The 20,363-nt window shown below is 39.9% G+C and overlaps 1 protein-coding gene across 4 annotated transcripts; it reads left to right on the top strand.

Moving 5' to 3' along the window:
• Positions 1 to 1,204: 1,204 nt before the first annotated feature.
• ANKRD46 (ankyrin repeat domain 46) lies at positions 1,205 to 19,927 on the top strand. 4 transcript variants are annotated; one of them, XM_081116329.1, is made up of 6 exons: positions 1,223 to 1,333; positions 4,350 to 4,498; positions 12,081 to 12,179; positions 14,150 to 14,480; positions 15,611 to 15,769; positions 17,944 to 19,927. In XM_081116329.1, exons 4-6 carry the CDS (start codon positions 14,170 to 14,172, stop codon positions 18,158 to 18,160), a joined length of 687 nt encoding a protein of 228 aa, XP_080972455.1. In that variant the 5' UTR covers positions 1,223 to 1,333; positions 4,350 to 4,498; positions 12,081 to 12,179; positions 14,150 to 14,169; the 3' UTR covers positions 18,161 to 19,927. The 4 variants fall into 4 exon arrangements, with proteins under 4 accessions (XP_080972458.1, XP_080972455.1, XP_080972457.1 ...); XM_081116331.1 differs by lacking the exon at positions 1,223 to 1,333 and adding an exon at positions 1,956 to 2,185; XM_081116330.1 differs by lacking the exon at positions 1,223 to 1,333 and adding an exon at positions 3,281 to 3,375.
• The last annotated feature ends 436 nt before the right edge of the window (positions 19,928 to 20,363 follow it).

Genomic DNA, 20,363 nt, shown 5'->3' with positions numbered 1-20,363 from the left:
GTTGCAGGCTTGATCCCCCGCCCCAGGAGGGGCACATGCTGGAGGCAACCAATTGATGTGTCTCTCACATCCACGTGTGCGTCTCTCTCAAAAAAAGCAGTAATTCATGAAGAAAGAGAGGAGAGATACATTTAAATAGACGTAATGAATAGGCTCTCAGGTTGTTTGATACACCAATGGATGAAGAACAGTAAATTGTTTGAACACCTTGGGAAAAGGTTGAATTTCTTGGCTGTTTTGACATAATTAACCAGCATCAATGAAAATATTATAAACTTAACACACAACCACAAGGAGGACATCCATGACAAATTGGTTAGTAAATGTCATCAATTTGAAGAGTATTTAATATATGCGATTAGTCACTGCACAGGAAAATTGTGAAATGCCCTGAAATCTTATAATTCTTACATGAAAGAAATTTGATAGAGGTTTCTTAAATTTGACAATAATCCTAAAGAGTTACATGACATTTTCAAGAACAAACTGTTAGGCTGAGTCACAGCCCCTGAATGGGTGGGCAGGAGGGTGGCTTGGTTGGGCAAATGCACAGAATTCAAGGGAGGGGTGGGCACTGTGCGGAGGGAAGTCTTCTCGGCTGTACATTTGCGACATGGATGTTGAATATGCAAACTCTAAAAATCATAATAAGGCTAAGAGATTTGGGACACCGTAATATACAACTGATTTCCACGAAATTGGCATGAAAACAAATGTTTTCGGTAAATGAACTCCCACCGCCCACATTTTTAGTTTTGGTTGGACACATGGATGTTGCATTTCGTCTGGGAATCCTAAAAAGTGGGATGGAACTACTCAAACCGTTTTTGAAAAACTAAAAACTCAGGGTCGTATTTTAGAGCTGGAGCACCCGGCCACTAATGTATCTAATTACTAATGTATCTATTCGGGTTGTGGAGGTGACCTGCCCAGCGGCCACTGGTGGCTGCCTAGCTCTGCATCAAACGGCCCTCGCGTCCGAAGCCTTCGCTTAGCCGAGGGGTGGGGTGGATATTCAGGAAAGCTCGGGAGAACTGCCAACTACTCCCGGGCTCAGATGGGGCAACGCTCCAGGCCGTCTTCCCCTCCTCCGTGCCCGCAGTTTGGTACTTCGCCCGACTCGGGGAGGCGGACCCTGGGTTTCTGACCCAGGGGGGCCGAGCCGCCGTGCGGGCCTCCCGCCTCCAGGGGGCGCGCGGCCGCCGCAGCGGGAGGCCGCTCTGCCCGGACGGGGCTCCGCTGGTCTCTGTGGCCGCCTCTCCGCTCCGCCCGTCGCCGCCTTCGCCGCCGGGAGGCCTGCGGCAGCTGTCATCTCCGCTCGGCCGATTCGAAGGTACGTGGGAGGGGGCCCCGCGGACAGCCGCAGGGTGGAAACCGCTGCCACCTCCCGGCCCGGCCCCGAAGCCCCGGAGCGACGCGGCCCGGGGCCTGGCCGAGGGGCCCGAGGGCCGAGGCCGCCCGGGCGCCCCGCCCCTGCGCGGCGGCCGAGGGAGCGGGACGCGGCCCCGCGGGCCCCGGGGCGCGGGCGGCCGTGCTGCTCGCTAGGCCCCACGGGCTGCGGGGCCGTGGGGGCTTGTGCGCGTCTGCGGGCGAGGGCCGAGGTTGTCCGCGGCGGGGGCCGGCCTGCGTCTGCCGGCCGGCGGGGCGCGCGCGCGGCACCGGGGGCCCGAGGCCCGAGCCGCAGCCCCGGGCGGCCTCTGGGCGTCAGGCCCGGGCCACACGTGGGCTTCGGCCGCGTTAGGCGGGCGGTGCGTGGTCGGCTCTGAGGAACCCGCAGCGTCGGCCTGAGCGGGAGCTGCGGCGGTGGAAGGGAATTGCGCAGAACGGCCCCGGCCCGCTTGTCCTTCCGCCGCCCGCAGCGCCGAGAGGCGCGCCGTTCGCTCCCCAGGTGGCGCCGCGCAGCGCTCTGCCTCGGGACACGGCGACGTGAGTTCTGTACAGCGGCCCACGTGTTCAGAATGGGAACGGGTCGAGGTAGAAAATAGACCATTGAACGGTAACACTCCTCGTTCCTTAAAAACTGACGGTGGTGCCGAGGAGCTGCCACATCAGCGGGGCAGGAATTGGAGTGCAGGCGCAGCACCCCCCGTGCTTGCTCTGTGCCGGCTCTGTGCCCAGTGCCTTCCAGTACCTGGTAACTTCAGTTCTTGGAGCGATCCTGGGAAGTACCATTTCCATTTTACAGGTAAGGAAACTGAGGCACAGAGAGTCTACATGAATTTGTTCAAGGTTAGGTAGCTAGCAAAGCGGGGGGGGGGGCTGGACTTCGACCCTCCTCTCCCTCACTCCAGTGCCCCCTGCTTTTGTGACCTATCCAAACATGTTCTATAAGACTTTTGTTGTTAATTTGATTTGTAGCTTGAACTGACTTCTCTCAGGCTTAATTTTCTCGGCCACATGGAAGAGCCCTGTACAAACTCCTTTTTAGTTTAAAAGGAGTGCAATGAGAAAAATGTTTGCTCATTAAGGATTAGAGTGACGATGGGTTTAACTTGGGCCGGAGCACTCACCCTCCGATATAAAATACCACTTTTAGTGAGTTCACTTTGCCTTTGCAGTATTTTGACAGTAATGCTGAAATGAGGTTTTTGGGATACCAGTAAGTGAATATTTTAGAGGACGTGGGAAAAGGCATTGGGGAGAGGCTGAGGAAAGGAGGAATGAAGAGATTTTTGGCATGTTATTTGAAGCAAACTGAGGTTGTTACTGTGGAAGATAAAATTTTCAGTTCCTATCAGTGTCAGAGGAGAAGTCCTATTTCCCATTGTGGAAAGAGGTTGTATATTATGGTGTCCCAAATCTCTTAGCCTTATTACGATTTAAGGGTTTGCATATTCAACATCCATATAGCAAATGTCTGTTGAGTGCTTTTCTCTGCCAGATATTCTGTGTTCTGGGGGTGCAAAAGTAAACAACACAAAACAAAATCTTGTCCCCGTGCAGCTAACATTCCACTGGAGGGAGGTGGGGGTGAAGACAGAAAACAATTACTTTTATCTATCTATCTATCTATCTATCTATCTATCTATCTATCTATCTATCTATTTATTAAATATATATTTATTGATTTCAGAGAGAGGAAAGGAGGGGGAGAGAGAGAGATAGAAACATCAGTGATGAGAGAGTCATTGATCTAGCCCGCAACCTGGGCATGTGTCCCAACCAGGAATCGAACCCCAATCGCCTGGATCCTAGGTCGATGCTCAACAGCTGAGCCACACCTGGCCGGGCAACTCCTCACCTGAGGATATGTGTTCATTGATATATATTTTTTTTTTAGAGAGAGAGCGGGGAGAGAGAGAAACATCCATATGAGAAACATTGATCAGTTGTGTCCCATATGCACCCGGACCTGGGATGGAACCCGAAACCTAGGTATGTGCCCTGACTGGGGACTGAACCCGCAACCTTTTGATTTCCAGACAGTGCTCCAACTAACTGAGCCACCCGGTCAGGTCACAAAAAACAATTTTTAAAAATTAATATATCCAGTCAGATGGTAAGAGTTGCTAAGAAGACAAATAAAGCAGTGAACGGGGTTAGGGAGCACCAGGGAAGGAGCAAATGCAGTTTTGAAATAAGGAACATTGTCATGGAGAAGACTCTTGAGCAAAACCTGGAGTGCAGGACAGCCGTGCAGCTCTCTTGGGGAAGAGCACACTGGGCAAGTGCAAAAGTCCAGAAACCACTGGTCTTAGTGGAGGACGAGCAATGAGGCCAGCGAGTTTGAGCAGAGTAAGGGATGGAGGGTGGCTTCAGAGACCTAACTGGTCCTGGTGAAGACTGTCTTTTTCTCTCACTGGGGAAGAAGGTGGGTGAACGGTTTTGAGCAGAGGAATTAGGGGATTCTACTTAAAGTTTTTAAATGTTCACTCATGCTTTAGAATCAACTGCAAGGATAGAAGCAGGAAGACCCGTTAGGAGGTTTCAGTAATCCAAGTGGGGGCTTAGACCTGGTGGTAGCAATAGAGTAGGAAGAAGCCGTCATCAGCCTTCAAGATTTGCTGATGGATTAGATGTGGAGTGTGCCAGTAGAGTGAAGCACAGCTCCAAGGCCTTTGGCCTGAGCTGCTGGGAGAATGGAGCTGCTGTTTATTGGGGAAGGCTTGAGGGTGGAGGCAGATGGGGATGTGGGTGGAGCGAGAAATAAGAATTTAGTTTTAGACATGTCAGGTTTGAGATCCCTGTTCACATGGGGTCATTGTGAGGCTGGTGTTCAAGGGACAGGTCCCAACTCTCAATAGAAATTTGGGATTCATTAGCAAATAGATAGTATTTAAACCATGAGATTGTATGAAATCTTGTCTAAAGAAATGAAGAGTCACCTTTGGTGCTTCCCATTTTTATAGGTTGGAGAGATTAAGAAGCACATAGGAGACGGAGGAGGAGAAGCCTTTAAGGTGGGAGCGTGGAGTGCTGGAATCAAGTGAACAGAGAGCGACAAGTAGAGAAGGAAATCAGTTGTGTCTCCTCCTACTGATCTGACAAGTCTAGTAAGGTGCGGACTGAATACAAAATAATCTACAAGGTGTATAGTATATTTACACCATCCTGATTGTGGATAGAGACTCTTTTCGTGGTCTTTGTCATATATTTTTTCTATAGCAGATACAGCCATTGATTGCATTGTAAGGATTTAAAGTGATTAAATAAAATATTTTGAAGTTTAGGGTTTTATCTATTGATTTTTTAATATCCCTTTTTTATCTGGAAGATGAAAAGTCCTTCAGTCTGTAGATGGAAATCTTTTTATCAGCTGAAGAAATTGTTTAGTTGGTACCTTTTGTTTTCTTCTTTTTTCCCTCTAGGAATTTTTCATGGTTTGTCTCTGCTCTCTGCTTCTCATAATCATCTCCCACATTCTTTTTAACTTGTATCTTTTGCATAGCTTCTGAAGTTAGGCCTCTCTATCACCGATCTGATTTTCAGAGATGTTTGTTCTGTTCCTTACTGCTTACAATTTGGATGATTTAAAATTCTTTTTATGTTTTTATTTAACATAGTCTATTTTTAGTAATACAATTTTTCCCCTCAGTCTGAGTTCTTAATTTTTTGTATATTCCCAAGAGTAGTTTTTTTTCTGGATTTAAAACAATTTTTATTGTAAATAATTTTTCATGGTGTGTTTTTTTCTCTGTGTAGAGCTAATGAACCTCTTCTCTTGTCTGGTGCAGAATTTTTTCATTGACTCCATGTTGACTTTCTTTTGTTATTCATCTCTCTTTTTTTTTTTACTATATCTTTATTGATGTCAGAGAGAGGAAGGGAGAGAGAGAAAGAAACATCAATGATGAGAGAGTCATTGATCAGCTGCCTCCTGCACGCCCCCTCCTGGGGATCAAGCCCGAAACCCAGGCATGTGCCCAGACTGGGAATCAAACCTCCATCTCCTGGATCATAGGTCAATGCTCAACCGCTGAGCCACGCCGCCTGGGCTGTTATTCATCTTTTAAAAATGAAAGAACTTTTGAGATTGTCACTAAACAATTGACCCTTGAAAAACGGGTTTGAACTGTGTAGGTCTACTTATATGCAGATTTCGCATTTGGAAAACAGTATTTTCATATTCCCAACTAGGGTTTCCCAACAGCAATACTGTTTTCCATCTGTGTTTGGTTGAAACAGCCGATGTGAAAGGCTGACTATAGTTAAGTGTTTGGGGAGTCAAAAGTTATACATGAGTTTTTGACTTCGTGGCACCCCTAACCTGCGTTGTTCAGGGGTCAACTGTATACTATTGAATTTGTTATACCAAATTTGCTCAGTACCTTTCTACTAAAGACTTTTTCTAGATTTCATACAAGGAAAATAATTAAAGAGTTGTATTTTGTGTAGGCATTCAGTAAAGGACTCTGTTGTGGTGGTTTTAAAAGATTTACCTATTTAAAATAATTTTCATTATTAGAACTTAAGTTTTCGGTTATACCTTTGTAATAAAGTTCTTGTTTTCCAAACCAGTAAACAAACATAAGAATGATCAACTTAACTTAAATTTTATATAAAAATAAAGTCAGTGACAAAGGAATAGCTAATTTCCAAATTCAATAGATGCTTGTTCCTTTTTCTTTTTTCCAGCTTTATTGAGGTATTATTAACAGATAAAAATTGTATATATAGGGTGTCCTCAAAAAAATGTATACACACACTTTGAATAATTATAAAGGCAGTGTTTATTAAAATACATTTCATTTTCAAAATTGAGCTATCAGCTGTTAAAGTGTGTATACATTTAGATTCTATAACACGAGTTTTTAAAAACATGTATAACATGATAGATTGTGAAATGATTACCACAATCAAGTTAATTAACACACCCAACACATCACATAGTTACCTTTGTGTGGGGGTGGGGTGGATGAGAATCTTTATCTACTCAGAAAATTTTAAATATGCAATAGAGTATTATTAATTACAATATTGTGCTGTACATTAGATCCTCAAAGTTTATTCATTTTATAATTGAAAGTTTATATACTTTGACCAACATCTGCCCATTTCTCTTACCCCTCAGTCCCTGGCAACCACCATTCTACTTTCTGGTTCTTTGAGTTAGGCTTTTTAGACTCCACATATAAGCGAGGTCATGCAGTATTTGCCTTTCTGTGTTTGGCTTATTTCACTTAGCATAATATCCTCCAGGTTCATCCATGTTGCAAATGACAGGATTTTCTTTTTTTTTATGGTTGAATATTATTTCATTGTGTGTGTGGGTATATATATTCTTTATTATTTATAATATTATTTATTAAACAACACTTAGGTTGTTTCCATATCTTGACTAGTATTGTGAATAATACTGCAACGAACATGCAGAAATCTCTGAGGAAGTAATATATACTTTAGTTGCACTTGAAGCCCAGGTAGACCACAAGGTGGCACCATTAGGCCATACAAATAAATGTGTTGCTGTATTGAGTAAAAACTTATTTTCTTAAAAAAAAATCAAATAACTTTTTACAAAAGTACTATATGTGCATGAAAGACTTTAGATTGACCTCCCAGTGCTGAATTTAATGTCTTTATTGTATAATTGCAAGTTATAAACTGGAAATTTCCAGTGGGAGGAAGTCCCTTGCTAAGAATTTTAAACATGGTAAAATTACACAGTAAAGATTTTGGAAAATACTGAAAGATATTAGAGTAAAATAAAATATCCAAGATGACCAGTATTCCCTTTGTGAACAATTTTGATTTGTTTTAAGCCAGTGTCTTTCTAAAACTTGAATTGTAACTAAATTTTAATAATGCAAACAAATAATAAAGTAATATAAGTATTGCAGAAAATACATATCAGAAATCCTTTTTTGGTGCTTTCTGCTTTCCTGATGGAGAAAGACAATTTTAGGCAAGTGTTTTCTTGCTAATTCAATGAGTAAGAAATACTTGAGAATAATGAGTCCAGGAATTTAGTAACTTCCTGTAAAGTAGAAAACATTTCCAAATATTTTATTACTGTTTTCTCATGCTTTCAAAAATTTACTTCCGCCCGGCCGGGCGTGGCTCAGCGGTTAAGCGTCGACCTAGGATCCAGGCGATCAGGGTTCGATTCCCGGTCAGGGCACATGCCCGGGTTGTGGGCTGCAGCCGATCAATGACTCTCTCATCAATGATGTTTCTCTCTCTCTCTCCCTCTCCTTTCCTCTCTCTGAAATCAATAAAGATATATTTAAAAAAAAAAAAAATTTACTTCCTGTGAGATGATTACAGAGAGTTAATTCAGAATATATGAGCTGAACTGATGTTTTCTGTAAAGTAAGAAACAATTGCAGATATTTATTGTTTTTCCACAATTTAAAAAGAAGTTTATTTTCAATAAAATAATTATAAGGAGTTAATTCAGAGTTTGTGGACCAGAACTAATGTTTCCCTTTATGTAATCTTTGATGGGAAGGTTTGCTAAGCTGATTTATTATATAAAAAAGAATCTTATAAAAACAAACTTAGTGACTTAATTTTTTTACACATAAAATGAGGATAATAATAGTTTTTACCTTACAGAGTTTTTATGAAGATTAAACCAGTGATTACAGGAAAAACACTTAAATAGTGCCTGAAGTATTATAAGAAGACTAAAGAAATACATTATTAATGTTTTCGAAAGGATTAAAATTGTTAAAATTCTTACTTGATCAGAGCTAGATTTCTCATAGATAGGGTTTGTCCTTGCCAGTATCTGTGGATCTGCACAGTGCTCAGGTTTTAAGAGCAGTAATTTTAAAGTGCGAGCAGTTAGGATTTAATGACTTCATTGGAAGTTCTTGTTTTATGGTTCTTTGAGGTTATTTTATATTTTAAAGTAACCGTATCCTTTTAAAAGAATAAGAATTAACCAAGTGAGGTATAGAGAATCCAGATTTTGGGGTACCATTTACTGTAGTATATCATTTTCAGTTTTAGTACTTTTCTTTGACATTAGAAAATGTAGGTAATAGGTGTGATAACGTCTCTCTCCAGATATGCCATATTTCCTTGCCTTTTGCTGAAATGTCTGGTGTTCTGATCTCTGATTAAAGTTGCTATGTTGGCATAACGTAGTCAGTCCATTTGAACCAGGAATGTAGTACTTAGTCTTGCCTTTCCCAGTGACCTTTCAAAATGAAAAATAAATCAATACATTATATATAGTTGGTGATATTGGATATAGAAGGCCAATTTAAAGTTACAGTATAATAAATATATGTTAAAATAGAACATGTGTTCTCCATTAGTTCTTAACCATCAAGATTACTATCTTTAAGTTGTGCAGATTGACCTAAGATTAGCATAAAAGAAAAATATAAAGAAAAAGAATATTAACAAGAACTTGCCATTAAATCAGTGACTCACAAGCTTCCACCAAAATCTCCTTATTGTTATTTGGATTGAGACAAGCATTATTTAGTGTTAGGAGTTCTTGTAACAGTTCTGGGTGACTGCCTTGTCCCAAAGGATGAGTGACTCCATTCTCATGAAGATTCTTAGGCAGTGCCACAGAGCATGGGGTTAGGAGTTTTAAATGCTGGGCTGAGCCAGCCTCCTAAGACCTGACCACCACAGTGCCTGCTTTTAACAATCCCAGCGAGTCAGCCTTTGAAACAGTCAGTGGAAACTGTCCCTTAGGAACCAGGCCATAGTGAACAAGCAGAAGGCTTTCTGGGGCGTGCTGATTCCTACTATTCCTACTATTGACTGTTCTTGTGGTTTTTCTTCTGCTAGGAACCAGTTTTCTTCCCTGGACATCTTTACTGACCAGTAGAGGTCACCCATTGTTAAAAGCTGCTGTGTTACCAGTGGATCAATGTTCTATGCAAGCTGTGTTCAGTACAGTAGATCACTGGTCTCCATGAGCTGTGTCCAGTCTTGGGAGGGTAGTAATTGTTATTTTGGGGGTGCTTAAATCATACAATTAGTAAGTAGCTGAAGTGGGTTTCAAACCCAGGTCCTTCAGCTCTAGATACATTCTGAGTGGAGTAGCCATACTCTCTTAACAGTCTCTGACTGTAGAACAACTACCTCTATAGAGTACTGTACACTTAAAAGTAGCCCTTCTCAGAAGAGTCAGACTATCACATCTCTTACCCTTCTGCATTCCCCACCTCTAAAAGCAGCCTTCGGTATACTTAGCTTTCACATCCATTTCCAGGGGAATAGAATCCCCTCTGTGAATCTTGAAAGATACTAGTTCGCTGTTCACACTCTCACATTAGTGACTCTAACTCTACTTGTGGATTGGTTCTTATTACTCACTTCCTTTGGTAAATACCAGGGCATCCACCTGAGCCCTTCCAAATGCTTGGTCCTGTGAGCTCTTCCATAAATAACCTCTCTAACTCCTGGTTCCCCGAGGCATCCAGACAGATAATTTCAAAGAAGACCTTACAATCTTCTTCTTTTTTTTTTATTGGGGAAGGTGGGCACCTTCATACTCAACAATCTTTGTCAAAATCTTTAGGCCTCTGTAAACCCAGCAATTGCACTTAACGGTTATTTGACCCAGAGAAATGGAAGACTTATGTTCACATAAAAATATGTACCTTGATGCTTGAAAGCTTTAGCCTAACAACCAAAAACTGGAGACAACCACCTGCCCTTCAATAGGTGAACAGTTAAACTGTAGTACATCTTCACTGTGGAATACTACTCAGCAATAAAAAAGAAACAAACTATTGATGCAAACAAACTGCATCAATCTCAAGAGAATTATGTTGAGTGAAAAAATAAAAAGCATCACCCAAAGTTACATACTGAATGGTTCCATTGATGTAATATTTTTGAAATGACAGTATTATAAAAGTGGAACACGGCGTAGTGGTTTCCAGGGGATAAAGTGCGGTGGAGGTAGGAGGGAAATATGAGAGACCTTTGTGGTGATAGAAATGTTCCATATCTTGACTATATCAGTGTGAATAGATAAGTGGTTGTGACATTGTTGTGACATAGTTTTGCAAGGTGTCACTGTTGGGGGAAACTGGGTAAAAAGTACACAGGACCTCTATTACAACTGCATGCGAATCTATATCTCAGAATAAAAGGCTTAATTTGAAAAATCTGTAGACCTCTTCATCTCTTAGACAAAAGTTAGTATGTATTCTGATTTTTACTCACTTCCATAACTTCTTGAAGAAGCTATGAATAGATTTCTAGTGATTAAGATCTAATTGGGGTCTTAGACATTTTCTTGGCAGGTGTCTAGGAATTAGATCTAATGCATTTGTATAATATTGTTTGAAATCACATAAATCTGCAATTTGATCAAGTTTATTTTCTTATGGGGCCTTGTATACTAAAAGAAAATGGCAGAAGTAATGTCTTTCTGTGGATTTAAGGCAACATTAAGATTATTGGAGGCGCGGGAAGTAAACTTGATAATCTGTAATTCTGTCTCCAAATGAGAAACAAAACTTGTCCTTTTCATAATGTGAACCCTACTATCTTCAGAGTAACCGCCCTGCACCATTTTAGCATTGAAAATTAAAGCCAGATTATATATTAGAGAGAGGTGTTAGTCATGGAGACTTAGCTCCAGGGGTCAGGACAAGAAAGGAGACTACTTAGGTTTCAGGTGAATCAGAAAATCAATTAAGTAGCTCTGTGATATGAAGCTTGACTAAGTTGGTATTATGCAGGTAACTAGGAAACAGTTGAGGAGGGCAGATGTTTGGTGTGTTTTCAGTCGTCATGTTATTTGCTGACACTATTGTGGGAATTGTCTTCACATACAGTTTGTCAGTCCTAGTCTTCACTTCCAACCCCGCACTGATTGCCCTTATGATACAGCTGACTTACATACTGTAAGTGGAGCTTCATAAAGTACCATTAATTATTTCTCTGCATATATTTATTTAAAGGGATTTTCTAACAGTGAACATGAATGACCAGTGAAAGGTTGACCTGAATTTCAGCCAGAGCTATAAATTTGGGGTTTTGAGTTTATACCCCACCACTTAGCATGGTACCAGCACTTTTCAGGCACACAGTACATGTTTGTTTAACAAATTAATATTGATTTTTTTATGGTCCATACTGCCTGTCCATGACTCCCTCTGCCACGGTCCGTCAAGAGAAGAATGCGGTGGGACAGGCGGTACTCTGGAAATACCTCTCAGTGCACAGAGGGGGACGCCTCCCTGGGTCCTAGTGAAAGTGTGCAGGTGGATCAGCACCACAGTGCAGGAGGCGCAGGGTCAGCCATGTGGAAAAGACTGCAGATAGATTTAAGCCAGTTTTTCTTTCACACTGAAAAGAAAAGGGGGGATAATCTTAGGGGGAGACCTAGCCACCATGCACATGAAAAATACGCATTCTGAATTCCAGTGACTTAAGCGAATTTTCAGAGCCCAGTTTTTTCTCTGCTGCTGACACATAATTTGATTGTTTTTCTATCTTTCTGATTGTTCTTTGTGGGCAACAGAGGCACTCTTTATTATGCCCTTTTTTCTCCCTTTTCAATACTTTATTACTCGTCAGTTACTTTACTAGCCTTACCCATAGATTTTCTGGGGAATATCCACAGGTTGCAGTAGCTTGTCTGTGTTAAATAGAACAACAAGTCCTTTTTCACACCATACCTTTGTTATAACTGAATTTTCTATTTACTTTAGAACCTTGCCGGTACATTTCTGGATATCCTGTTGAACCATCTTAAGAACTCAGAGAACTGCCAGGTGACCACTGAAAAAAGATCTAATCTTAAGGCTTACGTGAGTATTTTCTATTGTGGCCTGCTTTGAGACAGATTCAGTTCTGTGATCAAAATGAAAAGCTTATCTAACATTGAGCTTATTAAATTTGGGGGTGAGGTTAGCAGTTTCTCAAAGGCACAAGGGAACTCACAAAATACACCACTCTTACTCTTTCTTAAAAAATAGACAAGAAAGGCTTTTTTTTTTTTTTTTTTAACTCAGCCAACACTCAAAAGAATCCCAGTCTGTAAACCACAAGAATTCTTACTGTGTTTGAATCAAAAACACCAAGTAAATTGTTTTTCAGAATCTATTCATACACAATTTAACCAAAGCACGTTACATCTTGAAAAGCACTTATGTTGTATTTTATTTTTTTTAGAAGTTTGTGATAGCTATGTCTTTTTTAATGATCCAATTCAATGAATGCTGTAGAGGAAAATAAGGAGTTTACCCTCAAAAGAAAATTCTTGACAATTTTACTGAGTAATTTCTTCTCAGTGGGTTAATTTCTTTAAAAAGCATCATATAATGTCATAATCTGAAGTTTATTTTATCTTGATCTCTGTAATTCTTAATCATAAGCAGGTTTTCCCTTTATTTAGAATTCTCCTTAACAGCTCCTTCTCACTCTTTATATCTAACAGGTCATTAAGTTGTACTAATTTTATCTTATATATTCCTCTCCAGTATGCCCCCTTCTGTCTGCCACTGCCTTAGACCAAGCTCTCATCATTTGGATTTCTACAATGATTTACTGGGAGAGTGACACAGAGAGATACACATACACACTCTCTCTCCCTCTTCCTCCCTCTTTCTCTCTCTCTCTCTCTCTCACTGAGAGACCACTGGGGCAGGGAAGTGTCAGTGAAAGATGTGGACAAACTGGCGAAGCTACCCTACTTGGGTGGATGAAATATTAGCGAGGACACAGTTGGGATTGCTGCCTTTGTCCCACCTCTCTATTCCCGGACAGGCCTGGTTTTCCTCATCTCTCAATCTTCAGACAATGGGAGTTTGGTAAAGTCAGATATTTATTTATTTATTAAAGATTTTTTACTGATTTTAGAGAGGAAGGAGAGAGAGAGAAATATTAATGTGAGAGCATAACATTGATTGGCTGCCTGCTGTATGCCCCCTATGGGGAATCGAGCCCAAAATCTGGGCATGTGCCCTGACCAGGAGTCAAACCAGCAGCCTTTTGGCACACAGGGTAACGCCTAGCCAACTGAGCCCCGGGCCAGGGCTGAGGTCAGATGTTTAGATAACCATAGAACAGAGGAGAAAATGATCAGTACTGGAAAAAAGATGGACAATCTGAATTGATTCGTGATATTTCCAATTTTTAAATTGAGTTTATTGCTTTTCTTAGCTTTTCTCTTTCTATTAAAATTTGAAGTTTGTACTATGAACACAATAGTTAGCAGGACCTTACTGAGTGTTGATTTTGCTGTTTTTTTAATGCTGGTTTAGTTAACTTTTGAGCACGAGTTCTGTTTACCATGTAGAATATCTCAAACACAATGAGAAGCAAGTATGTGAAGGAATTACTTTGCTTTAAGTGAGGGTGTCAGCAGTAGTGTGTGTGTGTGTGTGTGTGTGTGTGTGTGTGTGTGTGTGTGTAGGTGTGTAGGTAGGTAGTTCTTTGAAGTCTAAGCATCGTGTAGTTACATTTTCTGTCAGTGCAATAAAGTTAAGCAGTTACATCTTGCTTAACTTTAAAAATATCTTACTCTTTTTACATGATGAAAATCAAAATAGAGCAGTATAGTAATTTAATTGCAATTTTGACCCAGCAGATATGAAGGAAATAAGACATTTTAATGGAAAATAAAATATAATTGATAACTTTCTTGCTGTTTCTGCTTGGTGAGGTAATTTCCTAGAGGCAGGAGGCCAAGAAGGGTAACAAAAAGGGCTTTTCTAAATGACTTCCTTGTCTTGATTTAGTTTGGCTTCACCGAGTCTCACCTCATATTTCATTACAGGCACCCACCACATCAGAACAATGTCCTACGTTTTTGTAAATGATTCTTCTCAGACTAATGTGCCCTTGCTGCAAGCCTGTATTGATGGAGACTTTAACTATTCCAAGCGGCTTTTGGAAAGTGGCTTTGACCCAAATATTCGTGACAGCAGGGGCAGAACAGGCCTTCACCTTGCAGCAGCTCGCGGGAATGTAGACATCTGCCAGTTGCTGCACAAATTTGGTGCTGATCTTCTGGCCACAGATTATCAAGGGAACACAGCTCTTCATCTCTGTGGTCATGTGGATACTATTCAATTCTTAGTTTCCAATGGACTCAAAATTGATATTTGGTAAGTTCTCTGTGGTTTTTGAAGTCTGGTCATTTCTTCCCATTAGTCTCCAACCAGAGGGCTAGTCTTGGAGTCTGTTGACTCTGTTTCCTCATTGATCAACTGTAGTGACATGTTCAGAAGGGCACTGAGAACAATGGAACCTTGTTAGGAGAGTGAAGGAACAAGGGGCTGACTTCTGGATTTATGCTGAAGCAGTATAAGTTCTTCTGTGAAAATAGTGGCTGGTTCTGCTATTAATTGTGTGTTGTAATACAAGGGGAAAAGAAGAACTAAAATTTGTTAAATCTATTACAGGCTGGGCACTGTGTTTACTTACGTTAGCTCAAAATGAATAACTTGCAGTAGGTGTTACCTTCGTTTTACAGATAAAATAGTTGTGACAAGAAAGGTTAAATGACTTAACAAAGGTCACATAGCTAGAATTTGAACCTAGTTCCCCCAGATTCCAAAGCTTGTTTGCTTTCCATCACACAATATTCTATGCTCACTTCATAATCTCTGTGGGGCTCAGGGTCCTTTTTATACTGAACATTTTGAAGAAGTGGTTCCCTTTATTTGTTTTAGAGATACTTGCTCGCTTAAGTGGGAAAGATGTCAGGCCACCTTTAAAGCTGAGCTTGACCTTTAAACTGCAGTTACATGTTGCTCTAATGTATTGGTGCTTTAATGTCCCTAAATCTGAGTAAGACAATAAGTGGTTCTACTGTAAAGGTGGTATGTAGTGGGAATTCACTGTAGGATTCAGTGTAAGTTGGGCTCTGTCCTGTTTGGTTGCATTTGTGATTTTTTTTAAGTTATTAGACTTCTAAAAATAAACATTCCATAAGATGTAAATGTCAAATGAAAATGAATCCAGAATTAGACTTTGCATTTAAGTTCTGGGAAGATGCCCTCATTTTCTTTTTCATTCTTACTCACTCACTCTTTGGCCTGTACATTCCTTTTCCTTTTTCCCTAGAAGGGAAAGAAGATGATTAACTCAGAATTCAGGTTTTAGCTTGGCCAGTGGTTCTGCTCTGGGTTTCATTTTGACTGAATTGGGCCTATATGTTCTTCACTGTCTACATAAGTAGGTACTAACAGTGGAGCGCAGCTACTATGATGACCTCTTTATGACCTTTTTTTAGCAATCATCAAGGTGCTACACCCTTAGTTCTGGCAAAGCGCAGGGGAGTGAATAAAGATGTCATCCGATTGCTGGAATCTTTGGAAGAGCAGGAGGTGAAAGGATTTAACAGAGGAACCCACTCAAAACTGGAGACCATGCAGACAGCTGAGAGTGAAAGGTACTTAAGATATAATTTTTTAATGGGCAAGTCACTTTAAGTCCTTGGATCTTTTATGAAAACTTTTTGAGTTTTATATTTATTTGCTTTCAAGTGCAGAGCTTGGATACTTTCTTTGAACTTTATATAGGTCCCTATGGCTCCAGATTACAATTGAGAAGCTGTTCACAGAAAGTACTGTGTGCCCACATGCACGTAATGTTCTGTGCAAGGAAACCTGTGCATCGGCAGCACAGGGGAGAAGAGGTGGTTGAGAACTGATTATGAGGGAAGGAAGCAGAAGTTTGAGAATTTTATTTTATTTTTATTATTTTTTTAAATATATCTTTATTGAGTTCAGAGAGAGGAAAGGAGAGGGAGAGAGAGGGATAGAAACATCAACAACGAGAGTCAGTGATCAGCTGCAGCCCGCAACCCGGGCATATGCCCTGACTGGGAATTAAACCCTGATCACCTGGATCCTAGGTCGACGCTCAACCGCTGAGCCACACTTGGCTGGGCAGGAGTTTGAGAATTTTAGTACAGGTCACAAAAGGAATGGAATGTCAGAAACGCAGAGAGAAAGATAAGTAAGGGTAGGAACTTGGACAGTATTAGAAAACACCAAGAAGGTAGTTTCAAGGATAGGGAAGTGGACTGCTGAGGAAAAATAAAACAGTAGGAGAGAAAGTAAGACAAAACTTAACACGTACACAATTCAGTAATGTGAAAGTGACTTTTACTTGAGTTGGAACAAATGAAATTTGGGCTCCTGTGAATAATTGAAGCTAAGATACAGTGACTGACTGGGTCTTAAATCGCTCATCATTTCTCATCTAGAAGCAGTTCAGAACTCAGTTCAGGGAGCTCTGAAAAGGCAACAAATCATTTTTCTCCTAGTCTTACTGGCTCAGCAGATAAAGTCAGTAGGCCAGACTTGGTTGTGCTAGCATGTAGTTTCATTGACTGCATGGAGTTTAAGCCTTCCAGATTATACTAGGTAAAAGGGACCACGACTTTATAGTCTCCTCCCAAAATTTTCAGTGGAATATATTTCAGGGGCCCTCATCAGCTGTTGACCCAGTAGCTGATTGGTCAGGTTTGGATTTAGGATCATATAGATCACCTAGACCATCAGGCTCATTATTTGAGTCTAAATGAAATCCTCTCTATTTTTCATAGTTCACCCTGCAATTCCTTTGTACCCATGATTGCTTTCCTCCCTCTTCACGTGCTGGCTGGTATATTCATTGGGGACCATTAATTCCAGTCTGAAGCTTAGGACTGTTTTGTTTAGATACTTCAAATATTCATTACTTTCCAAATAAAGAGTTTTACTTCTAGAACAGGGCATGCTTCTCATGAATTATCACTGAAAGCTGGTAAGTAGGTAAAATAAGCAGGAAGTCAAGATGCATTTGCAGCCCTTTCCTCTCACCTGTGTACTTTGGATGACTCAGAATGCCATAAGCAATTTAATAACGTTATCTATTATTTGTTACAGACTATGTTCTTCCAAAATAACTTGACATTTATTTTTATCTTTCTAAAAAATAGTAGTAAATTACTTTAAGCTTTTTTACCATGAGAAATTTCTAAGGATATGTTTTTGGTTTTGCTAGGTAAATTTTTGAGGCCTTGCTTGGTATATTTTGTTAATAGCTAGTTTTCTTGGTACCTTTTTATTACAATTGAGAAGCTATTTTTAACTCAGTGTGAAATAGTCCCCTTTTAACTTTAAGGTTCACATACTGTATTAAATGATTTTTTAGATTTGCCCATTTTTGCTTATTTTCATTAGCACAAATTCTCAAATTAAGAATCTTCATTTTAAATTCTTCTAAATTTAAAATTACCAAATGTGTTTTGGTTTAGTATCTGATGGAGACAACTCATTTGACCTACTTTAAGACTCCTGCTTGGGACTTTTTTGTTAGAAAAGGACTTTTAACTTTGACTTTGCTAGATACAAAACCAAGAAGCATAATCATGGTTTAGCAATTTACAGTTTAAGGTAGTTGTCCAGATACATACATCGGTACATAAGTGTGTGAGATATATATGTGCATATATCAGTTTTCTTTCTTTATGTGTTATAAAGTTGCTCTTTTCCAAATAACATAGTTTATGTTGTTTTTGAAATGGGTGAAATGTGTTGTTGCATGCCCATTTATTTTTTTTGGGGTCTTCCACAGCGCCATGGAAAGCCATTCTCTCCTCAATCCCAACCTACAGCAAGGCGAAGGAGTTCTCTCCAGCTTCCGAACCACATGGCAGGAGTTTGTAGAGGATCTGGGCTTCTGGAGAGTTTTGCTCTTAATCTTTGTCATTGCTTTGCTGTCTCTTGGCATTGCCTACTATGTGAGTGGGGTGCTACCCTTTGTGGAAAACCAGCCTGAACTGGTGCATTAAAGGAGCTCATGGAAGATGGGGCACGTGCCCGTTTCCTGGCTTCCAGTGTTTCGCAGTTTCTCAAAATTATTCTCTTAGTGTAAGGCAGTGAGAGCTGTACATGTTTTTCTTTTTGCATTTTTGCATATCGTAATCCTTTTAGAATGACGTGTTCATTTGAACTAACTACGTACTGTAGTCAAGTATACTGCATCCTAAAGCTACCTCTGACTCAACCTGACTTCTTAGGAACGCACAGCCTTGTTTAATAAAATGTGGAAATGACGAAAGAAAGAAAGAAAGAAAGAAAGATAAGGGAAGTTCTTGCCGTAGAAACCTAATCCTAATGCAGGACCATCTGAAGTGAAGTGTTCAGAAAGAAGAGGGTTTCCTTGTATGAGTAGTTTTGGTTGGTGGTTTTTGTTTGTTTATTTTTGCAAGAGCCCTTTTTCTCTATTTACAGTCTGGAAACAGAGGAAACAATGAAATATTCAGCTTAAAACTTGAAGGGCTTTTTTCAAACCCTTCCTGGTAAGTCAGTATTATTGGAATCTGATTTTTTTTAATACTTTCAAATCTAGTCCCAAACAAAATAGAACTTTTGAAAGTGAGCTATATTTTCTTCAAAAGTGATTGATTTGATCTTATATTTATTTGTTTTTAAGATAATTTTGTTCTTTTGTAAACTGCTTTGCTTGTTGTTAATAGCTGTGAAATGTGAACTTGAGGAGTTCATTTTGTTCACTTTTCAATTTTCCCTAGTGTTTATTTCAAAGGTGGTCTAGTCATCAGTAATATAGTCAGAAAACTTTTTCTATTCAATAGTTAGGGGAAAATAATGCTGATGTTTAATGGTCACTAATTTTGTAGTGCTATTACTATAGTGAAAATTTCAGTGCTGTAAGCTTGCCATGTTGTTACAGTTGTGTCATAGTGTGTAATTATTTCATTTTATGCACACTCCTGTTTAGAAGCCCTATAGAATTGTCATGACAATTTCATCCATGTCAATAATTCTCTGATGGCAAGAATGGATGAAGTATTTCTGAGTTAACAGCGCTGAACACGATTGTGCTGGGTGTTATAAATGCTTTATGAATTGTAATATTATGTAAATTGGAATCTGGCTCCCAGACTGTATTGCAGCATTCAGCAGTATGTTTGAGGGCCTCTTTTGTTAATGATTCTATTATGTATAAATCACATTCTTGGGTTATTAAAAAAGAATATGAAGACTTGATAATTATTCATTGAGTATAGTCAGAAAACTAATGAAAGAACTAATGGTTTTACTTTTTACAACAAAGACATCTAAGCTACTGCTAATTGAATTGTTGCTAGAATTAGAACTTACCGTTTAGAATAGAAGTGGTATCCCTGTGGTTGTTTGCTGCTGGTCCTCCCTCTCGTATTTGCATGTCCAGGATTGAGGAGGCTTTATCCCCTCTAAAGAGCTGCTTTAAAGTTCCTGGTTCACCTGGCTGCTGCAGTACCGGCTCGAAGTCTTGCTTTTTGATTAGATACAAGCAAAACATCTTAGTGTAAATACCGTAAAAACAGTGTATTTTAGAATGGAGAACACTAGAAGTCAATGTATATTCATAATGAATGCTGTGGAATTAGCTTTACATTTGTATGTAAATCTAAACAGATATGCAGAATTGGTTAAATATATATGTATATATGTTGCCTTTTTTATGTTTCCTTTAAGTTCTGATTGCTTTGTATGCTATTCTCTGCATTCAGAATTCAGTAACACTACCAATAAATGTATTTATAATCTCGTAATCACAGTACATTTGTGTAGTGTATCATAGTTTTTCTTTTAATTTAAGGTTTTTTCCAAAAAATGGGTTGCAATTGGCTGTTTAAAAAACAAAGAGTTTTTTTTCAAACCTGGTTAAATAGGTATGTCCAGTTTATATAGGTTTGCTTTAGAATTGCTCTGAAACGAATTTTGGTGAATTGCTTGTAGATTGATTGATTGATTTATTAAATATATCTTTATTGATTTCAGAGAGAGGAAAGGAGAGGGGGAGAGAGAAATAGAAACATCAATGATGAGAGAGTCATTGATCGAGCCCGCAACCCGGGCATGTGCCCTGACCGGGAATCGAACCCTGATCGCCTGGATCCTAGGTCGACGCTCAACCGCTGAGCCACGCCCGGCCGGGCGAATTGCTTGTAGATTTAAAAGTGATAATAACTGCGATGATTAATCACC

Source organism: Miniopterus schreibersii (assembly GCF_964146895.1).
Source record: "Miniopterus schreibersii genome assembly, chromosome: 17".
Lineage (NCBI taxonomy): Eukaryota > Metazoa > Chordata > Mammalia > Chiroptera > Miniopteridae > Miniopterus > Miniopterus schreibersii.
Note: the sequence above shows the minus strand (reverse complement) of the source record. Positions and strands in the feature narration are given on the sequence as shown.